The sequence below is a fragment of the Lygodium microphyllum genome, chromosome 1, assembly GCF_053477565.2.
Source record: "Lygodium microphyllum isolate KBCC chromosome 1, Lygodium_microphyllum_v1.1.10, whole genome shotgun sequence".
Lineage (NCBI taxonomy): Eukaryota > Viridiplantae > Streptophyta > Polypodiopsida > Schizaeales > Lygodiaceae > Lygodium > Lygodium microphyllum.
Genome location: NC_141135.1, coordinates 164,290,122 through 164,309,116, shown reverse-complemented (window position 1 = coordinate 164,309,116; position 18,995 = coordinate 164,290,122). Strand labels below are relative to the sequence as shown.

The window sequence follows — 18,995 nt, the reverse complement described above, 5'->3', positions numbered from 1 at the left end:
AAGGGAAACTAGCTTGAGAAAAGAAGTGCAAAGAGTGTAAGAAATGGAAAAGAAAACAATAACTCATGAGAGAAGACATGAGCTTTCAAGGCCATTAGTGGGCTCATTTAAAAAGAGGAGCCTAGGGTGCATGAGGATGTGAAGAGTTGGTTTGCTACGAGCCTACTAATAAGGTACCAAAGCAATCATTACGAGAGGTTGTGAATGGTGATAACCTTGCCCTACCATTTGTGCCAAGCACATTAAAGTTTTGTGTCCACCCTTCTAGTCACCCTCCTCATTGAGATGCAATAATAGTAGCTGCCATAGTTGGTGGTGTGTCATTTGAGGGGAGGCAACAAATAGAGCATGGTGTAAGGATGCTAAGGACAATGCTAGTGTCCATAGCCCACCAACTAGTAACAATCATGACTCAATATAGCTAATAAGCAAGCAAAGAAAGTATTGTGAGGAGCCAAGGTGCAAGAGCGAAAGAGAAGAAAGAAGAATTCAAAGTGTACATGTGGGTAGTGTTTTTAGCATGCACGTTACAAATAACATAAATGATGACTAATTTCTTTTGCCACTTGCATTTTAGAGAAATTCTAGAAAATATAAATGTGGAGAATTTAAAAAGTTGTGAGCTATTTTGGAAAGTTTTCGGGCAATAGGCTCAAGAAATCTATGGATGTTTTGTGTGTGTGTGTGTGTGGATTTATTTGTTTATTTCAAAACTTAAACTAGGAGAGGCAAGAGGTTTAAGAGATACCAAAGCCATATGTAACTTCTATGTTTAGCTAAGAGAAGGGAGGCCAATTTGGTATTTGCTAGGGATGTTGATTATTTGAAAACACTTTAAAAATTAAGAGGTTTGGGGTCATTGTACATGTGCACTGTAGGTTTGGCATTAGGTTCATGATATTAGCTAATTATAATATATACTATAGATTAAGGACAATGGTAAAGATAAAAGGTGTATCCGTGGATAGAATACCTCAGAAAATATCATGCATATATTGGAATGTGAGGCCTTGGGTTGACCAAAAGGAAAGTAGGTTGCCATATGTCTTCTTAAAAGGATTAAGCTAGACATATTAGCTTTTCAAGAAATCAATCTAAATGGGGATGAGGTTGGGAAACTTGAGTTTACTAATTACAAATGCTTTGTTGAAAGAGGAATTATTAACATGTTCATCTACATTCTCACTCATGTGTTGTCCAATTTGATCTCTCACACACACACACACACACACACACACACACACACACACACACACAGATCACACACACACACACACACACACACACACACACACACACACACACACACACACACACACACACACACACACACACACACACACACACACACACACACACACACACACACACACACACACACACACACACACACACACACACACACACACACACACACACACACACACACACACACACACACACACACACACACACACACACACACACACACGTTTTTTATGGTTACAAAAAATGGCTTCTTTCAATGTTGCAACTACCCATGATTACATTTCTTATTGGATCCCTAAGACCTTTGCAAAATGAGAAGTTTTAAGATCTATTCAAGAATAATTGCATTTTATTAGTAACTAATACGATTTGTTTGAGAACAAATGTATTTTCCTATATGTTGCTAAACACTACATCATACACATGCCATTGTTGTGTGATTCGATTTAGAACAAATGTATTTTCCTATAGGTTACTAAACACTACATCATACACATACTATTATTGTGTGATTCAAGTTACTTTATTCTAGCTCTCATAACTTTTAAGGCATGCCATTGTGATTTTTATCACTTTATTTTCTTGATGATAGTAAGCATATTCTTGTAACAATAAGCATATTCTTATTTGGGAATAATGTTGACAATTTTTATTATGAAAGTGCAACATCTATTGAAATTTTTAAAATGCTTGTAAAAATGATATTGTGTTCATGGACATGTTCAAAAGTTGCATCGAAAGTAGCACATACTTTCATTTTCCTTGTAGCATCTTCTGGTTTTGAAAATGACCACTCTAGAATTTTAAGAACTTTTGTATGAGATGTGTGGTGTGTCTTACAAATAAGTAAAGCGTGCTTTCCAAAAGATAAGCGTAAGACGTTTGAGCATGCACATAGTATGTGCTGTGACCTTAATAGCACTTGTAAATCTAGGGATCACATACGAAGAGTATTGTAAAGTTCAACATATGTTATTGCTTGGTGGTAGTAGTGAGGGATGTGAAGGACACCATCTAGAGAGTCAATGGACAAATATGAAGCTTCTAGGCCATTGAAACTCCATGGAAACTTTTAGGGCATTGAAACTTCATTGTGAGGTGGCATGTGACATATGCTTTTGTGTGTCCACTCAAGTTTTCTTCCCTCCTCCTTTGACCACTTTTGATATCAAGAAAATGATGAAGGGAGTCAATGGGTGCCTACTCGGAGCTTCTTGGAAATCGAAACTGCAATTGGAGGGGGGGGGGGGGGTGTGATAGAAACCTACAGGGTTAGGGAGCCAATTGCGAAACGGGTGCTAAAAAGTAAACACTTGGGGCACAGAAAATCTTGCTTCGGTTCTTAAAAGTACATAAAATATTTTAAAATTAAAAAAAATTCAATATTGGACTCATTCAATTCCTCTTAATATCCCCTACATGCTCATATATTCAAATCTAAAAAAAACTACAAAATGTGAAATCCCAACACCCCCCCAAAAAAAATACATATTTTTTCTTAGGTGTTCTATAGTTAGCCCCCTTACCCTTTGCCTTTAGCCCTTGGTTTTGAAGGGTTCTGCAATCGCTAGAAGGGGGAAATTCAAATATACTTTTCATTGCAATAAGTTAAGTAGGGTAGCTTTGAATTTTTTTTAAAAAAGCGACTCTCTTTGAAAGGTAGAGTTACCTTACATAATCTTTTGAAGGGAAAAATTCAAACATACTTTTCATTTCACCAACTTAAGTAGGGTACCTTGGAATTTTTTTGAAATGTAACTCTTCCTTTGAAAGGTAGAATTTTCCATATTCTTCTCTTAAGGGCAAAATCCCTCAAGGGTTCTCCACCCAAGGACTAATCTTCAAAACCAAGGCTTGTTAAATTCCTCTATAGCTATCATGAGGATTTCTTACAGGGGGTGGGGGGGCATGTGGCACACATGGAGCCACCCCTCCAAAACCTCCTTAATTGCCATGTGGCACGATGTTCTCTCACTTGCACGCAAACATGCAGCCCACTCGCAAATGCACCTAGCCGCCTGTCTAAATAATATTACCTTCATGTAAAATAGATAAAGTACTACATTTTTTTTCCTTATGGAACTTTATCGTTTGTGTTGGGTTAGATGAGCGCCACTAGACAAAACATTTGACTAGGAACACACATATGAAAGAGAAGAGCTTTTGTGTAAGAGCCAGGTTGCACCAAGGGTTAGAAGGGGGAGTTTGTTGCCACTCCCCCTGCTTACCCTTGGTTGCACCAAGGTTTAGCAAGGTGAGTGCACCTTGCTAGCACTTGTGAAAGACAAGGTACTAGTAGCGGGTTAGCAAGGTAAATTACAACCAGATTCTTCGATTGGTTGATTGGAGAAGGCGGATAGACTTGGAGCCAATCAGTTGTTGCTCCCTTTTTCTTTTTCCCTAGAACCATGCAGAAGTTGCTATAATTAAGTCATTTATTAAATATCCTCTCACGGTTTACCTTGCAGTGTGACCTTGGGGTGGGTGGAGCAAGCACTTAGAGGTGATTGGTGCGGCTCACTGCGGGGCGACCCGGCTCTAAGCAAACATGTGTGGGGACACACAAAAGGTCAAAAGAAGAGTTTTTAAAAAAATTAATTCAATATAAATAATAACACCACATTATTAAAAAAAAAAAGAGCTTTTGTGTGAAGTAAACGCGTGTGGGGGACACACCATGGAAACGCTTTTGCTCGAGGGTTTGTGTGGGGACACACACCTGAAAAAGAAGACCTCTTCAGACATACAAGTGGTGTGCCAGAAGAAGGCTAGAAGAAGAAGAAGAAGCAGGGGGCGAGCAAACCTAAGACACACTCGCGCCTGGAAACACGATTTTCCCTCTGCATCGCCAAACGTGTCCTCTTTCTGTGTCTGTGATTATATATATGATCGCCATCTAACCATCGCCCATCTCATGATCTGAGCCCTTCCCCTGTTGCAGAGACAAAATTGATCATGGCTTCCCTCTCCTTGGTCAGGCCCCATTCCCTCTTCTTCTCCTCCGACGATCCCTTGCAATTGCCACCTCCCACTTCGATCTCCTCCTCGTCCTCGTTCTCCCCCCATGGATGGATCCTGCAGAGGAAGCAGGGCCTGAGAACATATCTTCCTCAGGAATGGATCCAGGTGCAATCCCAGCAACGTCCCCTCGGCCGCGCGTCGAGAAAGCGCAGCAGACCCCACAACATTCAGGCCTCTGTCGACACGGATGGAGCAGCAGCAGCAGCAGCCACGCAGATGAAAATAATAAGGCATGGAAAGGCGATCCTCGAAGATGTCCCCCACCTCACTGATTGGCTCCCTGATTTGCCTGTATGATCACATGCCCCCTGTATCCAAGTAACATTTTTTTCACCTGTCAGAATTATGGCTGCAATTAATTTGAAGTTATAAGAGCTCAGTTTGAGACTCCTGATCTAGCGATCCAACAAATGATCCGTTAGAACATGGGTTTAGCAAAGCAGCTTATGTCCACACAGGAAAGCGCGAGGCATATGGATTATAGGCCGGTCCTATCTATATTAGGCTCCTTAGTCGTGCTAATGTCAAGTCAACTGATTCTAGTATGCAAGTGTAATTAGCTGCACGCAACTATACAATTATCCAAGGCATAGAATGGTTTTCATCATCTGGGCTTGGATGACAATATTTCAAGCAGATCAGCATATGCAGCAGTTGACATCGTCAAAAGGGCCCAAAAAATCAATTGATTTCTATTGATATTGTTCCTAGGTTCAGGAGTGCCACCTTTCCGTAGGACAATACCAGACAGCCCATCTGACCTTGAGCTTCTGCCCCATCTTTGTGAACTATTAAAATGTTACTATTATCTGAAAAATGCCAATGTGAACTGCCGAGCCCGGGGATTGTTCAGGGTTGACTTGATATTCAATGAGCTTGTGATACCTTAGCATTCTTGGTATGCTCATTTGCTTGCTCTATTGAAAGGTTTGTTGTTCGATTACCAAATTTTCCTGCTAAGATCTTGACCATTTTATTAACTTCTCCTCTTTCTAATATCATTTGTTATGTCTTTGGGAGGTTGAAAATTCATGTGAAAATGTACGTTATGCATTCACATTTTCAACCTAAAAGGTGTGGTATTGAAACATTCTCTTTTTGAGGAAACATGGAACACCTTTCATTGTTGCAGCAAAAGGTAATCCAAGTTTGTTGATGTTGATGCAGACATATCATAGTCCTCTCAATTACAATCCTGCTTATGCGACAGGAAGGTGATAAGAATGCCTTTACCTTTGCTTGATATTATGGTCTAGACAGACTCTCTTTTGGCTTCCTTTTTAAACAGTTTGTTTAAACGTGATGCAGACATTACTTTGTCGACCATGATGATGTTGTGGCGAAAAACGTGAGTGACCAGAGTTCTGGTCAAATGAATCGGATTTTAGATTTCTAGAAGAAATTAGCAAATGAGAATGATGATTCACTAGAATGAATGATCTTTTTATTGCCTTTGTTTTTAAGGTGGTGGTGCCATTACATCATCCCGGAGATGGGGTCCACTTTCGACGTGCAGGTCCCAGGGAAAAGGTTAATCCCTATAAAGTTTTTCTCCTTGGTATTTTGGTTCATACATGACCAAGTTTACGTAAACTCCTTTTTGTACTGAACTTGGCTTACCAACTTGACATTTATTATTTGTGGATGTGTTTGGATTAGGTTTATTTCAAACCAGAGGAAGTGAGAGCTTGTGTAGTTACCTGCGGAGGATTGTGTCCTGGACTGAACACTGTCATTCGTGAAATTGTGTGTGGATTGTGGAATCAATATGGAGTACGGGATATCATTGGCATTGAGGTAAAATTTGCCATTGTTTGGTTGGTTTGTTGAACGTTGTTTAAAAATTACAGCATGCTTAATAGTTATGCACAACATAATGTAACATTCTCCCCCTCATGTCATCTAGGGTGCAAAAATGTTCAGTAATTCGATTTTGCTGCGTAATATTATGGAATTTCGTATAAAGAAACAGGAGTAATTGGACAGGGTATTTGGTTCATTTATCTCATCTACGCCTAACCTGTTTTAGCTAGTTTTCACTCCTCTATGATTGCTGCTTGCTGCTTAACATATCTTGTTTCGCTATGTGATTAACTTTTGGTTGTTTGAGTCACACTGTAAATGGGCAGAGTACCAAAACCAATCTATGAGCTGTGAGTTGGCTCATGCTGTCCATTTTGTTGCATACAACCTGGCATTTTTCAACTTGTGTTATTTGGGATGCAGATATCTTTGGAAGTTAGATTTTACTGCATAACTTTCTTGCATTAACAATAAAGAACTAACAAATACGGTATCTGGTGACTTGTCTTGTCCATATCTAACCTGTGTCACGTGTGTATGACTGCTGTATGCTGCCTAGTATATTTTTTCAAATCTCACTTTATATTGGTAGAATACAGACCAAAAATCCAAGAGCTGTGGTGGGGCTCATGCCATCCATCATGCACGAAAATAGATGCCCCTTTTGAGGAGGCACTTAGTGGGCAGTGTATATTATTATTTTCTTCTTCTTCTTCTTTAGTGCATGCTGTGGTAGAGGGTGAGAAATGGGACTAACACCCATCCTGATCAGTTACTCAGCTTCACCTCTGCATTACTTATTCGCTCAAGTACGACAAGTGTACAAGCCTTTCAAAGAAGCCACAACTGGCTGTCCCTGATCAAGAGCATTACTTGAGAGAGAACTTTTCTTGGGGGGTAAGGATATGATGACAATCTCCTGCATCCACTTTGCAAGCAATATATATCATGCAAACTCCTCACAAGGGCATGACTATAGCATTGTCTGCAACCAGTTGAACCCATAAGAGTGTGTATTACTGCGCTTTTTGAAAGACACCACCTCTAGGGTGACTCATCAGTGCATGATGGTGATCAAGCTTTGTTGAGTTAGCCCTCTTTGGAGACTTCATCACTTTTTTATCTTAGCTTATTAATACTGCATATAATTTGATCCAGCTCCTCAAAATCCTTTGTATGCATCATCAAGATTAAAACAGGGTTACAAAGTATTCCTTCTTGAGTTGTTTGGTTATTTTAATTTTATCTTTGACAGTGCTACTATTTTCTTAGTATACAAAGAGAAATTTCGTCATTGGATCTGATTTGCATCCTCTTTCTTGGTAATTAGAAGTTACTAACTTAAAAATACATTGTTGCTCTGTCTTGGGCTGTTGGTTGCAGGGTGGTTATCGAGGATTCTATGCTCGAAACACTGTTCCTCTAAACCCCAAAATTGTGAATGATATACACAAGCGTGGAGGGACTGTTCTTGGGACCTCACGTGGTGGGCATGACACTTCAAAAATTGTTAGTAGTATCGAGGACCGAGGAATAAACCAGGTAATTAGAGAGTATGAACACACACACACACACACACACACACACACACACACACACACACACAATAAACAAGAGAATCGATTCATATATGTGCACAAGAGTGCTTCGCTTTCCTACCATCTAAAAGATCCAACATAGAGTTCCAATAGAGAGATGTTAGTATATCTAAGAGTGCTTGGCTTTCCTACCATCTAAAAAGATCTACATAGGGTTCCAATAGAGGGATGCTAGTATATTTGTGATGGCATCCCCCCCCAGGTGAGGCTTCGACACACATGCATGCACGGGTATGTATGTATGTATGTATGCATGGTTTCCAACATGGGTAAAGCTAAAGCGTCGAGGTAGAGTTGCTTGATGGCATGTCAATATAGTTTGTATCCTTTGATGGTGTGCCTCGAGTTAAGTTGTGGATTGGCAGGCTATGTGTGATGTGCGTTGCATCTTAGTGGCTTTGTCTAAGGTGACTCTGTGCGGTGGAATCATAATTCGATCCAAAGTATGCTCTAGAATGTCAAATGTAGTTGCGGCTCTGCAAAAGTTAGGAAGGGTGTGCTGTCATGTATCTTCAAAGTGCTTCCCTCATGATTATAAGAGGTGGTCTCAATGTTGGCGTAGCTCCAAGAGGAAGAGTCCAAGGCAGCGTTGATTCGGGAAATTCTCACCCTAGATAGTGGTTTGTGTCAAAAGATGACGTACCGGCGAGACAGTAGGGTTTGCGGAGAGGAACACAGAGCGAACTCGGCAAACATGGAGAAGAGAAGAGAAGAGAGAAGAAACTCTGATGAATGGAATGATGAAGTTTCGAATCATGGAGTGAATGTGATACAAGGGAACAAGGGTGCCGTAGCACAAGGAAGATGATGATGACAGCCACGAACCATGAACCGCAATGTCCTCCTGAAGGGGTGTGAGGGTAGTGGAGAGGGTGGAGAGAAGAGGTGACGGACTGAATGAATCAGTTGTGAGGAATGAATGAGAGAGTGGCCTATAAATAGGCATAGTCAGTCTAGGATGGCGCTTCTTTTTGGGGCTGCAAACCCTAAACGCAAAACGCAAACTACGGGTGAAGGGTTTTTCAACACCCCCTCTCATGCCCAAAAAGGGGAACAAGAGAAGAGTGAGGTGGAGATGCAATGCTACATGCTAAAGAATGCTCATGTAGCAGGTGCCACTTGGACAGTGTCCCTCGTGGGGAAATTGTTCACTTGCCCAAGTGTCCTAGTACAAAGATGATGGAAACATGCAATGCATAGGAGGAATGTTGGACTTTGTGTGGTGCCGAGAACCATAAGAATATGCCCGTACTCAATCTCGGGAGGTGGCTCCATGCTGACCAAGTGACAAAGAAGATCCATCCTGTAATTTGAGAATACCACCTGAAAGGAGACCTTTGAAGATAGTTAGGAGACTGGATGAGCTGTAGAACCGGAAACTCAACCTTGGGAGAGAAGCCACTAGCTCCGTGACTCCATACTGGAAGGAATACAAAGGCCTAGCCACCAAGTCGTTACTGAAGACCCAAGGGGCTCGATTTAGATAGACCCTCTAGATCCTGGGTATCAGTAGAAGAGATGACTGGTCGAAGACAGCCACCCCAAGAAAGTAGAGGATAAGTGAAGAACTTCATGTGGAGTAGATTCCCCCTCTAAGGTGGGAGGTGGAGGGGCCCCCGCTGAAGTCAAAGAAGTAGATGCCCCCTCTGAGGGTAAATAAATAATATCCCTCTCTGAATCCCCTGCTGAAGTAGAGAGGGAATTTAAAAACTCATGGATCACGGACTTCAAAATATCTGATGACGAAGGAAGTGCCGCTGTTGTGCCGAAGAAGGTATTCGGGGTGCCGAAGAGCTCCTAAAGGTAGCCTCTCAAACCTGAGTAGTTGAGGGTGGGGAAAGTCAGGGCTCAGAATCAGCAAGAGGTAGGCAACAATCACTCTCTCTCAGTAGAGCAAACTGGGTAGCCGAAGAAGAGGAAGGAGTCGAGCAGCCACTGTCTCTCGAAGGAGGAGACGATATCAAACAATCACTGTCTCTCGATGGAGCGGACTACAGATCCGTAGGTCGTGGAAGCCACTGTACTTGAAAATAAGTGGGAGAAGATTGCCGTTGGCATTGCGACGATCTCCAGGAGGTCGTAGCGCCAATTGATCCTCCATGTGCTCGAAAGGATTTAGTGCACATCGGATGCGTCTTATTGCCTTGAGCATAGTACTTTGATAGCCAATGTAGAACGATCTCTGTGGCCCAGAAAGGAGAGATGGCACAAGGAGTGCCTGGTGGAAGACGCATATACTCCGGGGGGGTGGGGAGCAAAGGTCGAAGTTGGTAAGCATCGGTGGTGTGTCAAGTGATGCCACACTAGGAGCACCTAGTAGTTTGGTCATCTGTTGGTAAAAAACCCATGGATACTAGTGTGCCTTGCTAAAGAAGGAAGAGGTCAGCCACCATGAACCACGAACCGCAATGTCTGCCTTAAGAGATGTGAGGGCAGTGTGAAGTACGAACCGCAATGTCCGCCTCAAGGGGTGGGAGGGTAGTGGAAGGGCTGGAAGTGAGCTACCAGTGGGAGGAGGATAGGACCAGTAGTAAGAGGTTGCAACCAGTAGAAAAACACAGGTGAGGAGAGAGAAAGACTAAAAACGCAGATAGTAGGTGAGAGAAAGACTAAAAACATAGGCAGGACAGCCTGCAGGAGAGAGAAAGACTGAAAACGCAGGAAAAACCAGTAGCAGCAGTCAGTGTGCTGAAATCAACTCCGAACAGTGTGAAGAGGGTTGGAAATCAGGCCCAACTGATGGAAGCAATGGACAGCTTTGGCTGAGATGTCCTCTGCGAACGAGGTGTGGGCAGCAAGCTGAAACACCTGAAATCTGCAAAAACGAGATTTGGATGCAGCGGAAGAAGAAGAGAAGTGGATGCCGAACCTGCCACCGGTCTTTGCCTTCACTAGAGTGGAGGATCTTTGCTGATAGGTGAGCACATCCAGCTCTGATACCATGTCAAAAGATGACGTACCAGTGAGACAGTAGGGTTTGCGGGAAGGAACACGAAGTGAACTCGGCAAACATGAAGAAGAGAAGAGAAGAGAGAAGAAACTCTGATGAATGGAATGATGAAGTTCCGAATCATGGAGTGAATGTGATACAAGGGAACAAGGATGCCGTAGCACAAGGAAGATGATGATGACAGCCACGAACCACGAATCGCAATGTCCTTCTGAAGGGGTGTGAGGGTAATGGAGAGGGTGGAGAGAAGAGGTGACGGATTGAATGAATTAGCCGTGAGGAATGAATGAGAGAGTGGCCTATAAATAGGCATAGTCAATCTAGGATGGCATTCCTTATTGGGGTTGCAAACCCTAAATGCAAAACGCAGAAATGCAAAAAACTCAAAATGCGGGTGAAGCGTTTCTCAACAGTTTGAATCCCTCTTGAAACAGGTAGTGGAAGTATCCTTTGATCTAATAGTACACTTAGTGTTTCTAGTCTTTGGCTCAAGCTCGCAAAGTTAGCAAGGGAAGGGAATTTGCTCCATAGTGACTAGTCTCTATTCGCAACTAGTGTGAGGATGTGCATAGTTGACCAATGGCACACTATACTCCATGGGATAGGTGCATGCCCATCTATCTTGGTTGGCTCACAAGACCATCAAGGGATAAATGTAGAAGATGGTTTCTGTAGAAAGCTATCTTTGTCTTTGGATCATGGTAGGTGTCATCCAAGTCATGGCTGTGTGTAGCTGGATAATTTTGACCAGGCTCATGATCATATTGAGGTCCTCTTGAATGAGCTCTAAGAAAGGGGAATCCAAGCTGTACAATAGAGGCTAAGGTGGTCCATATGTAGCCCATGTAGTTGTAGCCATGTGTTTGTACGAGTGTATTAGCAATTAGTGTCACCCCGCAATGCTAGCTGTCTAGATGACTCTAGAGCTAGTATAGAGTATCTTTGTCTTAGAAGGCTCCAAAGCTTGTGCATAAAAATGACTATTTGGAAAAGGGCTTTAGCCACGATAGGTGGTGCTCTCATCTTTGCCCTAACTCTCTCATGTGGCATTGAGGACTTACTCTTGATTATCTAGGAGTTCATCATCACTAGGTTCCTATCCATTTGCTCCCATCCTTTGTACACCGTCCTAAGTGGGAATGGCCAGAATACTTCCACTATGTGGCAGATACGGAAAGTCATAGATCGCAAATCCTATAACATTCCATGGGACTGCCGGGCGGAGCTTTCTAGACATCACATCCGATGGCCTGCTAAGACGTCTCCTGAAGATAACAGATGGACATGTTACACAACTACTCTCAACCCATTGTTTGCAATACTCATGAGAAACACAAAATCAGTGGCTACCTTTGTTAATGAGATCTTCATCTCCTCAAGGCTATTAATTGTCCTTCTGAATTCCTTCTGCCTCAGCATTGACTAGATGGAGTTAGGGCATCTTCTCCCAAAACAATTAGTTTATATCTTTTCCAAGGTGCTGGGACGTTATGAGAAGAACGGGTATCAAAGAAAGGGATACCCCAAGCTTCCTATGACCTATCGATTCCTCAAAATCCATGACCCCTCTTTATGTACACTGTGTGGTTAGTAAGTTTATGAGGCAGCTCATTTGTACCAAGGACAAAGAGAGAATTTGCTCTTCTTGCACGTAGAGGTCTTCCATTTGGAAGGATCATAGTGCTTGTTCATTTGGCATTCATATACTCTTTAATTTCCTCCATTTGTGGAGTGACTATAGCTGATATTTGCATGTGCAGAGGGTGTGGTCTTGAAACTGACACGTTTCTTTCATGGCTTGTGTTACAGGTTTACATTATTGGGGGTGATGGAACTCAGAAAGGTGCAGCTGTAATATATGAGGTAAGGGTATATCAATGCGTTACGGATTCATCCAATCTGACTAGGCTTGTTTTCTCTGTGTTATACTCTATTTTGATCCTGTTTGAGATTGGTTTATGACTTTGTTGGCCATTTATGTGCAGGAAGTTAGAAGGCGAGGCTTGAAGGTTGCTGTGACTGGAATACCCAAGACGATTGACAATGACATTGCTGTATGTCTCATCTATAAATGGGATTTTCATAGCCTTATGTAGCTTTGTGCAAACTTAGATTGTGATATAAGATAATTTACATTTTCCAGGTGATTGATAGATCTTTTGGTTTTGATACTGCTGTCGAAGAGGCTCAAAGAGCTATTAATGCTGCTCATACAGAATCAGAGAGCGTGCAAAATGGTATTGGTCTTGTAAAGTTGATGGGCCGATACAGTGGTGAGTTCACTTCCTTTCCACCTTCCATGACATCACGCATGCTTGTTAAAATTCCACTGTTTCAACAGGTTGCACATTCATACGTTTAAATTTGAACACAGGCCTAGTTTTATAAATTACAGACTCATGTTTCCACGTCCACCTTGCTGAAAGATTTGAATAGTGGCATGAAGTGTACTGTCTTTCACTGCCTTTAGAATGCACCTTGGACTTTGGATGTGTGCATGTGTGTGCACCTACCTCTCTCTGGTGCTTTCATTTATATATAAGAATATGAACATGTATAAGTGTGGAGGGAGTGTGGACTGGTTTGGGGTTGTTTTTAAGTCAAAGAAAGTCCTTTATTCTAGTGATTTCATATGTTGGGAACTCAACGTTCAAAGCTAACGATAACTTCGATGATTGATGTGGGAATCTTTTCCTTTTTGAAATGATCATAAATTGGACTAAACTTTACAGTTTTCCGTGCTTTTTATCCTTTGTTTATTCACGTTACCATCTGAGTATCAAATGGGAAACATCCATCTTATTACAGGCTATATTGCAATGTATGCAACTCTCGCAAGTCGTGATGTGGTGAGCATTTGGTTTGACTGTTGTTAGTGTGCTGAAAAAGTGCATCAATTCAGTGTTGCAAATGCATTGCAACATAAGCATTTACTGTTTAATGGGGCTGCTGTAAATGACTTTCCTTCATGCAGGATCTATGCTTGATACCTGAGGTGCCTTTCTATTTAGAAGGTGAAGGTGGTCTCTATGAATTTGTAGAAAAACGTCTGCGGGAAAGTGGACACATGGTGATAGTTGTAGCAGAAGGGGCAGGCCAAGAACTCGTTGCAAAAAGCATGGAGAATTCATATGCACGTGATGCATCTGGGAACCAACTGCTGCTTGATATTGGCATGTGGCTTTCACAGAAACTAAAGGTAATTAGTTAGGGGCTTCCTAGTTTTTCTTGTCTGCTGAAAATAATTCCAACTTTCTACAAATTGAATCTTGAATGTTACAAATGCAGAATCACTTTCTTGTTACCAAAAAGGAAGTCTTGAATTTGAAGTACATTGGTAAGCTACTCTCATACAATTTAATCAATCCTTGGTAGAAATGTGAAAAAGTACTAGCAGCCCGAATGAAGAGTTTGTGCTAGTGGATGCAGGGAAATTTTGAGCAGAATAAAATGCATGTTTAATTGTTGGTTTTTGTAACAGATCCAACATACATGATTCGTGCCATCCCTAGCAATGCAGCAGATAATGTGTATTGTACTTTACTGGCTCAAAGTGGAATTCATGGAGCAATGGCTGGGTACACTGGTTTCACAGTTGGACCTGTGAATGGTCGACATGCATACATTCCGATATCGGTAAAGTGTAGTTGATTGCCTTCTAGCTACTTGCACCAAAGATCTAAAGTTAATGCAGATGAGATGGAACACTAGTTGTTGCTGTTCAATGCATGTTATAATGCAACCGGCTTGTGCAGGCTGTAATGCATAAGTTGGTTCTTTGTGCAGAGAGTAACTGAAAAACAAAATCGCGTGAATATATCTGATCGAATGTGGGCACGGCTTCTCTCATCTACCAACCAGCCTGCTTTTATAGATGCCGATAAAATTAAGAAGGAAACAGACGCTTCAGCAAACTCATCCCCTCAAAGTACAAATGGATTTGCTTTGAAAGCAGCAGAGCCTGAGGTTACTTCAGTCACGGAGTCCAAAGAGGAGGAAAAAGCCTAATGAGATTGATAACCAAGTCTGGAATATAAACGAGTAGCATTTTCCATCCTTGCTGATGTTTATTGCACTGATGCATAGAGTGTTCTGACAGATTTTCACCTATGCTTTGGTTGCTGACAGAGATGGATATTTTTGTCAATTCTTAGTTCAACCCCATTTGGTTTTGATCAAGGTAAATGTACTTCTGCATGGCGGTCCATTTATGGGTTTTGCTTTCTGCTGCAAGGTTGGCCTTGACGAATACATGCAGCAGTGGATTTCAGACAAGTCTTTCATTAAGCTAGTGTCCTGTACATGCTATTCAGTACCTCGAAGAACTGCGGCGGGGTTGAATTCTCATTTACTTGGCTGGAGAGTTGGATTGTGGAGGAAAATTCATGAGATTTTAGAAAAATTTTGCAGCTTACTGTAATCATACTCATATTGACCAGCAAAGACCTTAGTTAGACCTGCATTGCCTTCAAAACTTTGCAGCTTTACCCAATGGTTTGTGCTCTTGTACAAAGAGTCAGTGTATGTAATGACACCCTCATTGTTTCTGAGCATGTTTTGGTCGCATCAGATTATTGACATGAATAATAATTAGCAAAATTTGAAGCTGGCCATGATAAGTTTAACATGTGACTTTGATTGTCCTACATTAGATTGCAAGGAATGGGATGCTGATCCAACATTTTAGTGATTATATTTTAACTCTCTCAACAAGGCAGGAATTTCAGTGTGGCTTCTAACAGGTATCACTCAGTTGGGGGGAGTATAAGGCTTAGTCCTATCAAAATATGCTCAACACATGATGATAGCCACATGTACATACAAAAATTTGCAATTAATCAGAAAGTTAGAGCACCTTTGGTGGTAGTTATCTTAAAGTTGGCACACAATGATTCAATAGTAGTGTTACTGATTAAGTAGCAAGAATCTCAGTATTTCCTTCTTTTCTTGAGAAGAAACACCCCCGTGGGTCTACAAGGGTGCCTCCCTTTGAAATATTAGCTGAGAGAGCAAGGCAGGAGCTGTGTTGGCATATCGGAAGCCAAAGGAATAATGGAGCTTGTTCTTGTTGGGATCATCTTCCTAATGACCATGCCGAGGACAACCTAGGGTCTGAGTGGGCAAGATCTTGGACTTACCCGAACACAACATATGAAAAAAGGAGACCAACCAAGTGAAACATTCAATAATGCTTGCACCCTCCAGCTGGCATATGAGACCAAACTTCAAGCATTAGTACATCATGTCTGGGACCCTAGTATTTCTATCTTCATGATGGCCTAGATTGTACTGCATTTGTCGAGAATCATAATAGGCCATTCTGTTCGTTGACAGAATTTTGTATTGCTGAAAACAATAGATATGAAGGAGAGATCCCTTTCATTCTTACAGTGCAGGATACAACTCAGCAATGTACTTTTTTTTCTTGAGAATGGGATGCAGGGTAGGAAGTCATTTTTAATGGAAGATGCAAGTAGTTATTAGGAGGGCTTGTATGACAAATGTTGCTGGTAACATCATTAACGCACCTAGAGACATTTGTGGGGTTCATGGGACTTTATATTGGCACATAAATGCCCCCTTTAAGGCATCAAGAGCGCCTTGATAACTCTCTCTCCTCTCTTTTTTTGTGAATAAGTGTATATTAATGCATGGAATATTTACATCAGGCCTTCAGGCTATCCAAACAGAAAGGATACAAGTCTCACATCAGGCCTTCTGGCCAGCCATGAAAATCTTGTCGATCACAAGTCAAAGTGAAAGGGCTACCCTAAAATAACACACAAATATCATGTTGGTTGTAGAATTGGAGTAGAGTGAACAATATCTAGCCAAGGAGCAGCCACATCAAGGAGGGCCACATTTGTTGAAATCATGGAAGAAATGTGCTATAAGAGTAATCCTTTAACACGAGTCACGTGACCACAAATATATGAGGCCAAATTGACAATAAAGGCATTACAACTACACCAAATGTGCAAGAGCCGTCCTTTGAGAAATTAGAAAAGGTAGGGATAATCTAAGTGCAAAGAAGACAATGAAGGCATCTTGCCTAGGACCCAAGAACACACACACACACACACACACACACACACAAAAAAAAACAAAATTGATAAGAGTTAAAACTATTGAAATGTATGAAGGGCCTTTTGGTTAACTAGCAAAAGTCAAAGAGATGCTCGGAAACAACCTCAAAAACTACACAACTCCTTTTAGAAGTAAAAATTACCTTACTAAGGAAAGCATAATTAGAGTGGAATGGATGATCTCCCATTTATGGAACAACTACATCATGAAGGATGATACTACTAGAGGTCGTAGAACTTCACTTGCCACAACAATCTATGGACATAACTAATTTTATCATGGATATTAGTAGTTGAAACAAACATACATGGGTGCATAGGATGCACGTTTCTATGATCTCCCTCCCTTCCTCTCTTACGTATCTGCGTGTGTGATTGCAAGAAGGCAACTTAGAATGAAGTCAAGTGGGTGTTGTATCATGTACGCAAGATTATATCCAAGAGTTTCATGATTCTCTAAGAGGAGGGTTTCTTTTATTGGCTTTTGATTGTAATGTAATTCTTAGGTTGGTTTGTGCCTTTAGCACCCCAAAGTGAATTGTATCTAGATATCTAATGATGCTTGGTATTGGTCTTGGATGCCTTGAAGACATCTTAAATGATGTTAATAAAGCTTTTGTTTTCATGCCCCTCTCTCAATGTATGCACATAATTTCCAACTATACAAAAGCTATTGAGTAATCCCTAGAATTGTGACATGCTACTTTTTACAAAAGTGCCTCTAAACTCAAGTTAGGAGAAGGAATTTGTTGCAAGTACAATGTAGTCATTATTATAGCATGTTTGATCAAATCCTTTTGAGGTTGGTTTTTTTCTCAAAGTAGAAACATTGTTGGTGGGTTGAAAATTGTATTTGGAATAGAGATTTGTATAATTGCTCACGTATGTGTTAAGTTTTTGTGAAGTCTTGTAGGCCTTGTTGTTGGTCCAACGAAATAGGCAAGATAAAGACGTAACATGCATCTTCTTAAGCCCAAGTTATTAAGCTTAATAGAGATTAGTTTTTGAATGTTTACATGGTAATGTTTGGTTGTTCTAAGGGTAAGATTATTGTAGTTTTTGTTTGGGGTTTTTGCTTGAGTTTTTTAGTTATTTGTTGGAGGTTCAAATGCAATTGTTACAATCAATACTTTGATGGTATTCAATGCCAAGTAGATACTGAACACATCTCTTTTACACTCAATGCTTTTCACTATTTTTCTCTTTTTGTTTATATGTACGTATTGTTTTTTTAATCCACATTTTGACAAGGTCATAGCACTTGCTCACATTATGTTTCTGATTTGTTTCTCTCTCCCTATGTAAGGTAGGATCATGGGTGCTAAAATAGGGCTAGTAGCTTTATACCTTACTCCCAAGAGGTTGTTGGACTAGGCCCTTAGACGTTCACATTTTGTAGAGTAAAGGATGTACCATAGGAGTAGTAATGGCTATTAGAAAGCTAGTAGAGCCTTTCCAAATTTTGGCACCAGGCATTGTCTTCCAATACTTGTTATACTTGGAATTGAGGGTCACGCCACACATATATCATTACTAGACTTTTCCAATGTCTAATCCAATGTTTAATAATTTATGTTAGCTCATTTTATGTGTCCAAAAGTTATAGCAATTAGCAAGTAGTGCATGTGACATCACTTTGAGGTGTCTATCTAACTTTGTAGAGACAAATAGTTAGAGCCTTGCCACATGCAGGTTGATTGACCTTCATGTTGGCAAGGGTGGTGGTGAAGAAACTAGGCCACACACGTGTTCACAAAGGAGTGGGATCCACTGTTAGTGAGTAGAGGAGGAGATATATACATAGTGAGAGGAGAGAGAAAGCAAAGTTGAGGTGAGAGGAATAGCAAGCCTTTCAAAAATCTCTATGTCACCCAAGTTCATGGAGTAATTTGAAGCTTCTCCATTTTTAAGCCACTTCATTTAGTTTATAAGTTTCCCTTTTTGCACAGTTGCAATTTGTATTACTAAGACATGCCCAAGTCAATAGTAATTGTGGCAACTTGCACACGTCAATTGACTAGCACGTGTCTTGCCCTTACGCCCTTTTGCACATGGTCTGGTATCTTCTGCATTTATTATCATAAGGTTTTTGGTCGTTTACACATGGCAACACAATGAGAGAGAGTTGATGGACCAATGTGTATGGAGAGAGGAAGCCTCTACACGCACGCATGCATAGCCCTCATTGCCAAAAACACATCTCCATGATTACTTGGGAAAATGTCTAGAAAATAAGTACTTAGAAGCTTTTGTATTGCCCTCAACACACCTTCATGATCTCACATCCCC

General features: G+C 41.1%; 1 protein-coding gene across 3 annotated transcripts; it reads left to right on the top strand.

Moving 5' to 3' along the window:
• The first annotated feature begins 4,011 nt into the window (after positions 1-4,011).
• On the top strand, positions 4,012-15,313 carry LOC148041923 (ATP-dependent 6-phosphofructokinase 6-like). 3 transcript variants are annotated; one of them, XM_087684055.1, is made up of 16 exons: positions 4,012-4,560; positions 5,437-5,483; positions 5,578-5,617; positions 5,734-5,799; positions 5,929-6,066; positions 7,456-7,614; positions 12,430-12,483; positions 12,606-12,674; positions 12,764-12,893; positions 13,429-13,469; positions 13,595-13,819; positions 13,909-13,957; positions 14,102-14,256; positions 14,407-14,586; positions 14,749-14,800; positions 14,934-15,313. In XM_087684055.1, exons 1-16 carry the CDS (start codon positions 4,204-4,206, stop codon positions 15,038-15,040), a joined length of 1,869 nt encoding a protein of 622 aa, XP_087540181.1. In that variant the 5' UTR covers positions 4,012-4,203; the 3' UTR covers positions 15,041-15,313. The 3 variants fall into 3 exon arrangements, 2 of the variants coding, with proteins under 2 accessions (XP_087540181.1, XP_087540190.1); XR_015691755.1 differs by having other exon boundaries at positions 4,014-4,560; positions 14,407-14,644; positions 14,934-15,020; XM_087684064.1 differs by lacking the exon at positions 14,934-15,313 and having other exon boundaries at positions 4,013-4,560; positions 14,407-14,644; positions 14,749-14,809.
• The last annotated feature ends 3,682 nt before the right edge of the window (positions 15,314-18,995 follow it).

Excerpts from the sequence above, each read along its gene's own strand:
- LOC148041923 (XM_087684055.1), top strand. The coding sequence starts at position 4,204 with ATGGCTTCCCTCTCCTTGGTCAGGCCCCATTCCCTCTTCTTCTCCTCC. Across the intron at positions 6,067-7,455 it reads GGGATATCATTGGCATTGAG|GGTGGTTATCGAGGATTCTA; the intron begins GTAAAATTTGCC and ends TGTTGGTTGCAG. Across the intron at positions 12,894-13,428 it reads GTTGATGGGCCGATACAGTG|GCTATATTGCAATGTATGCA; the intron begins GTGAGTTCACTT and ends ATCTTATTACAG.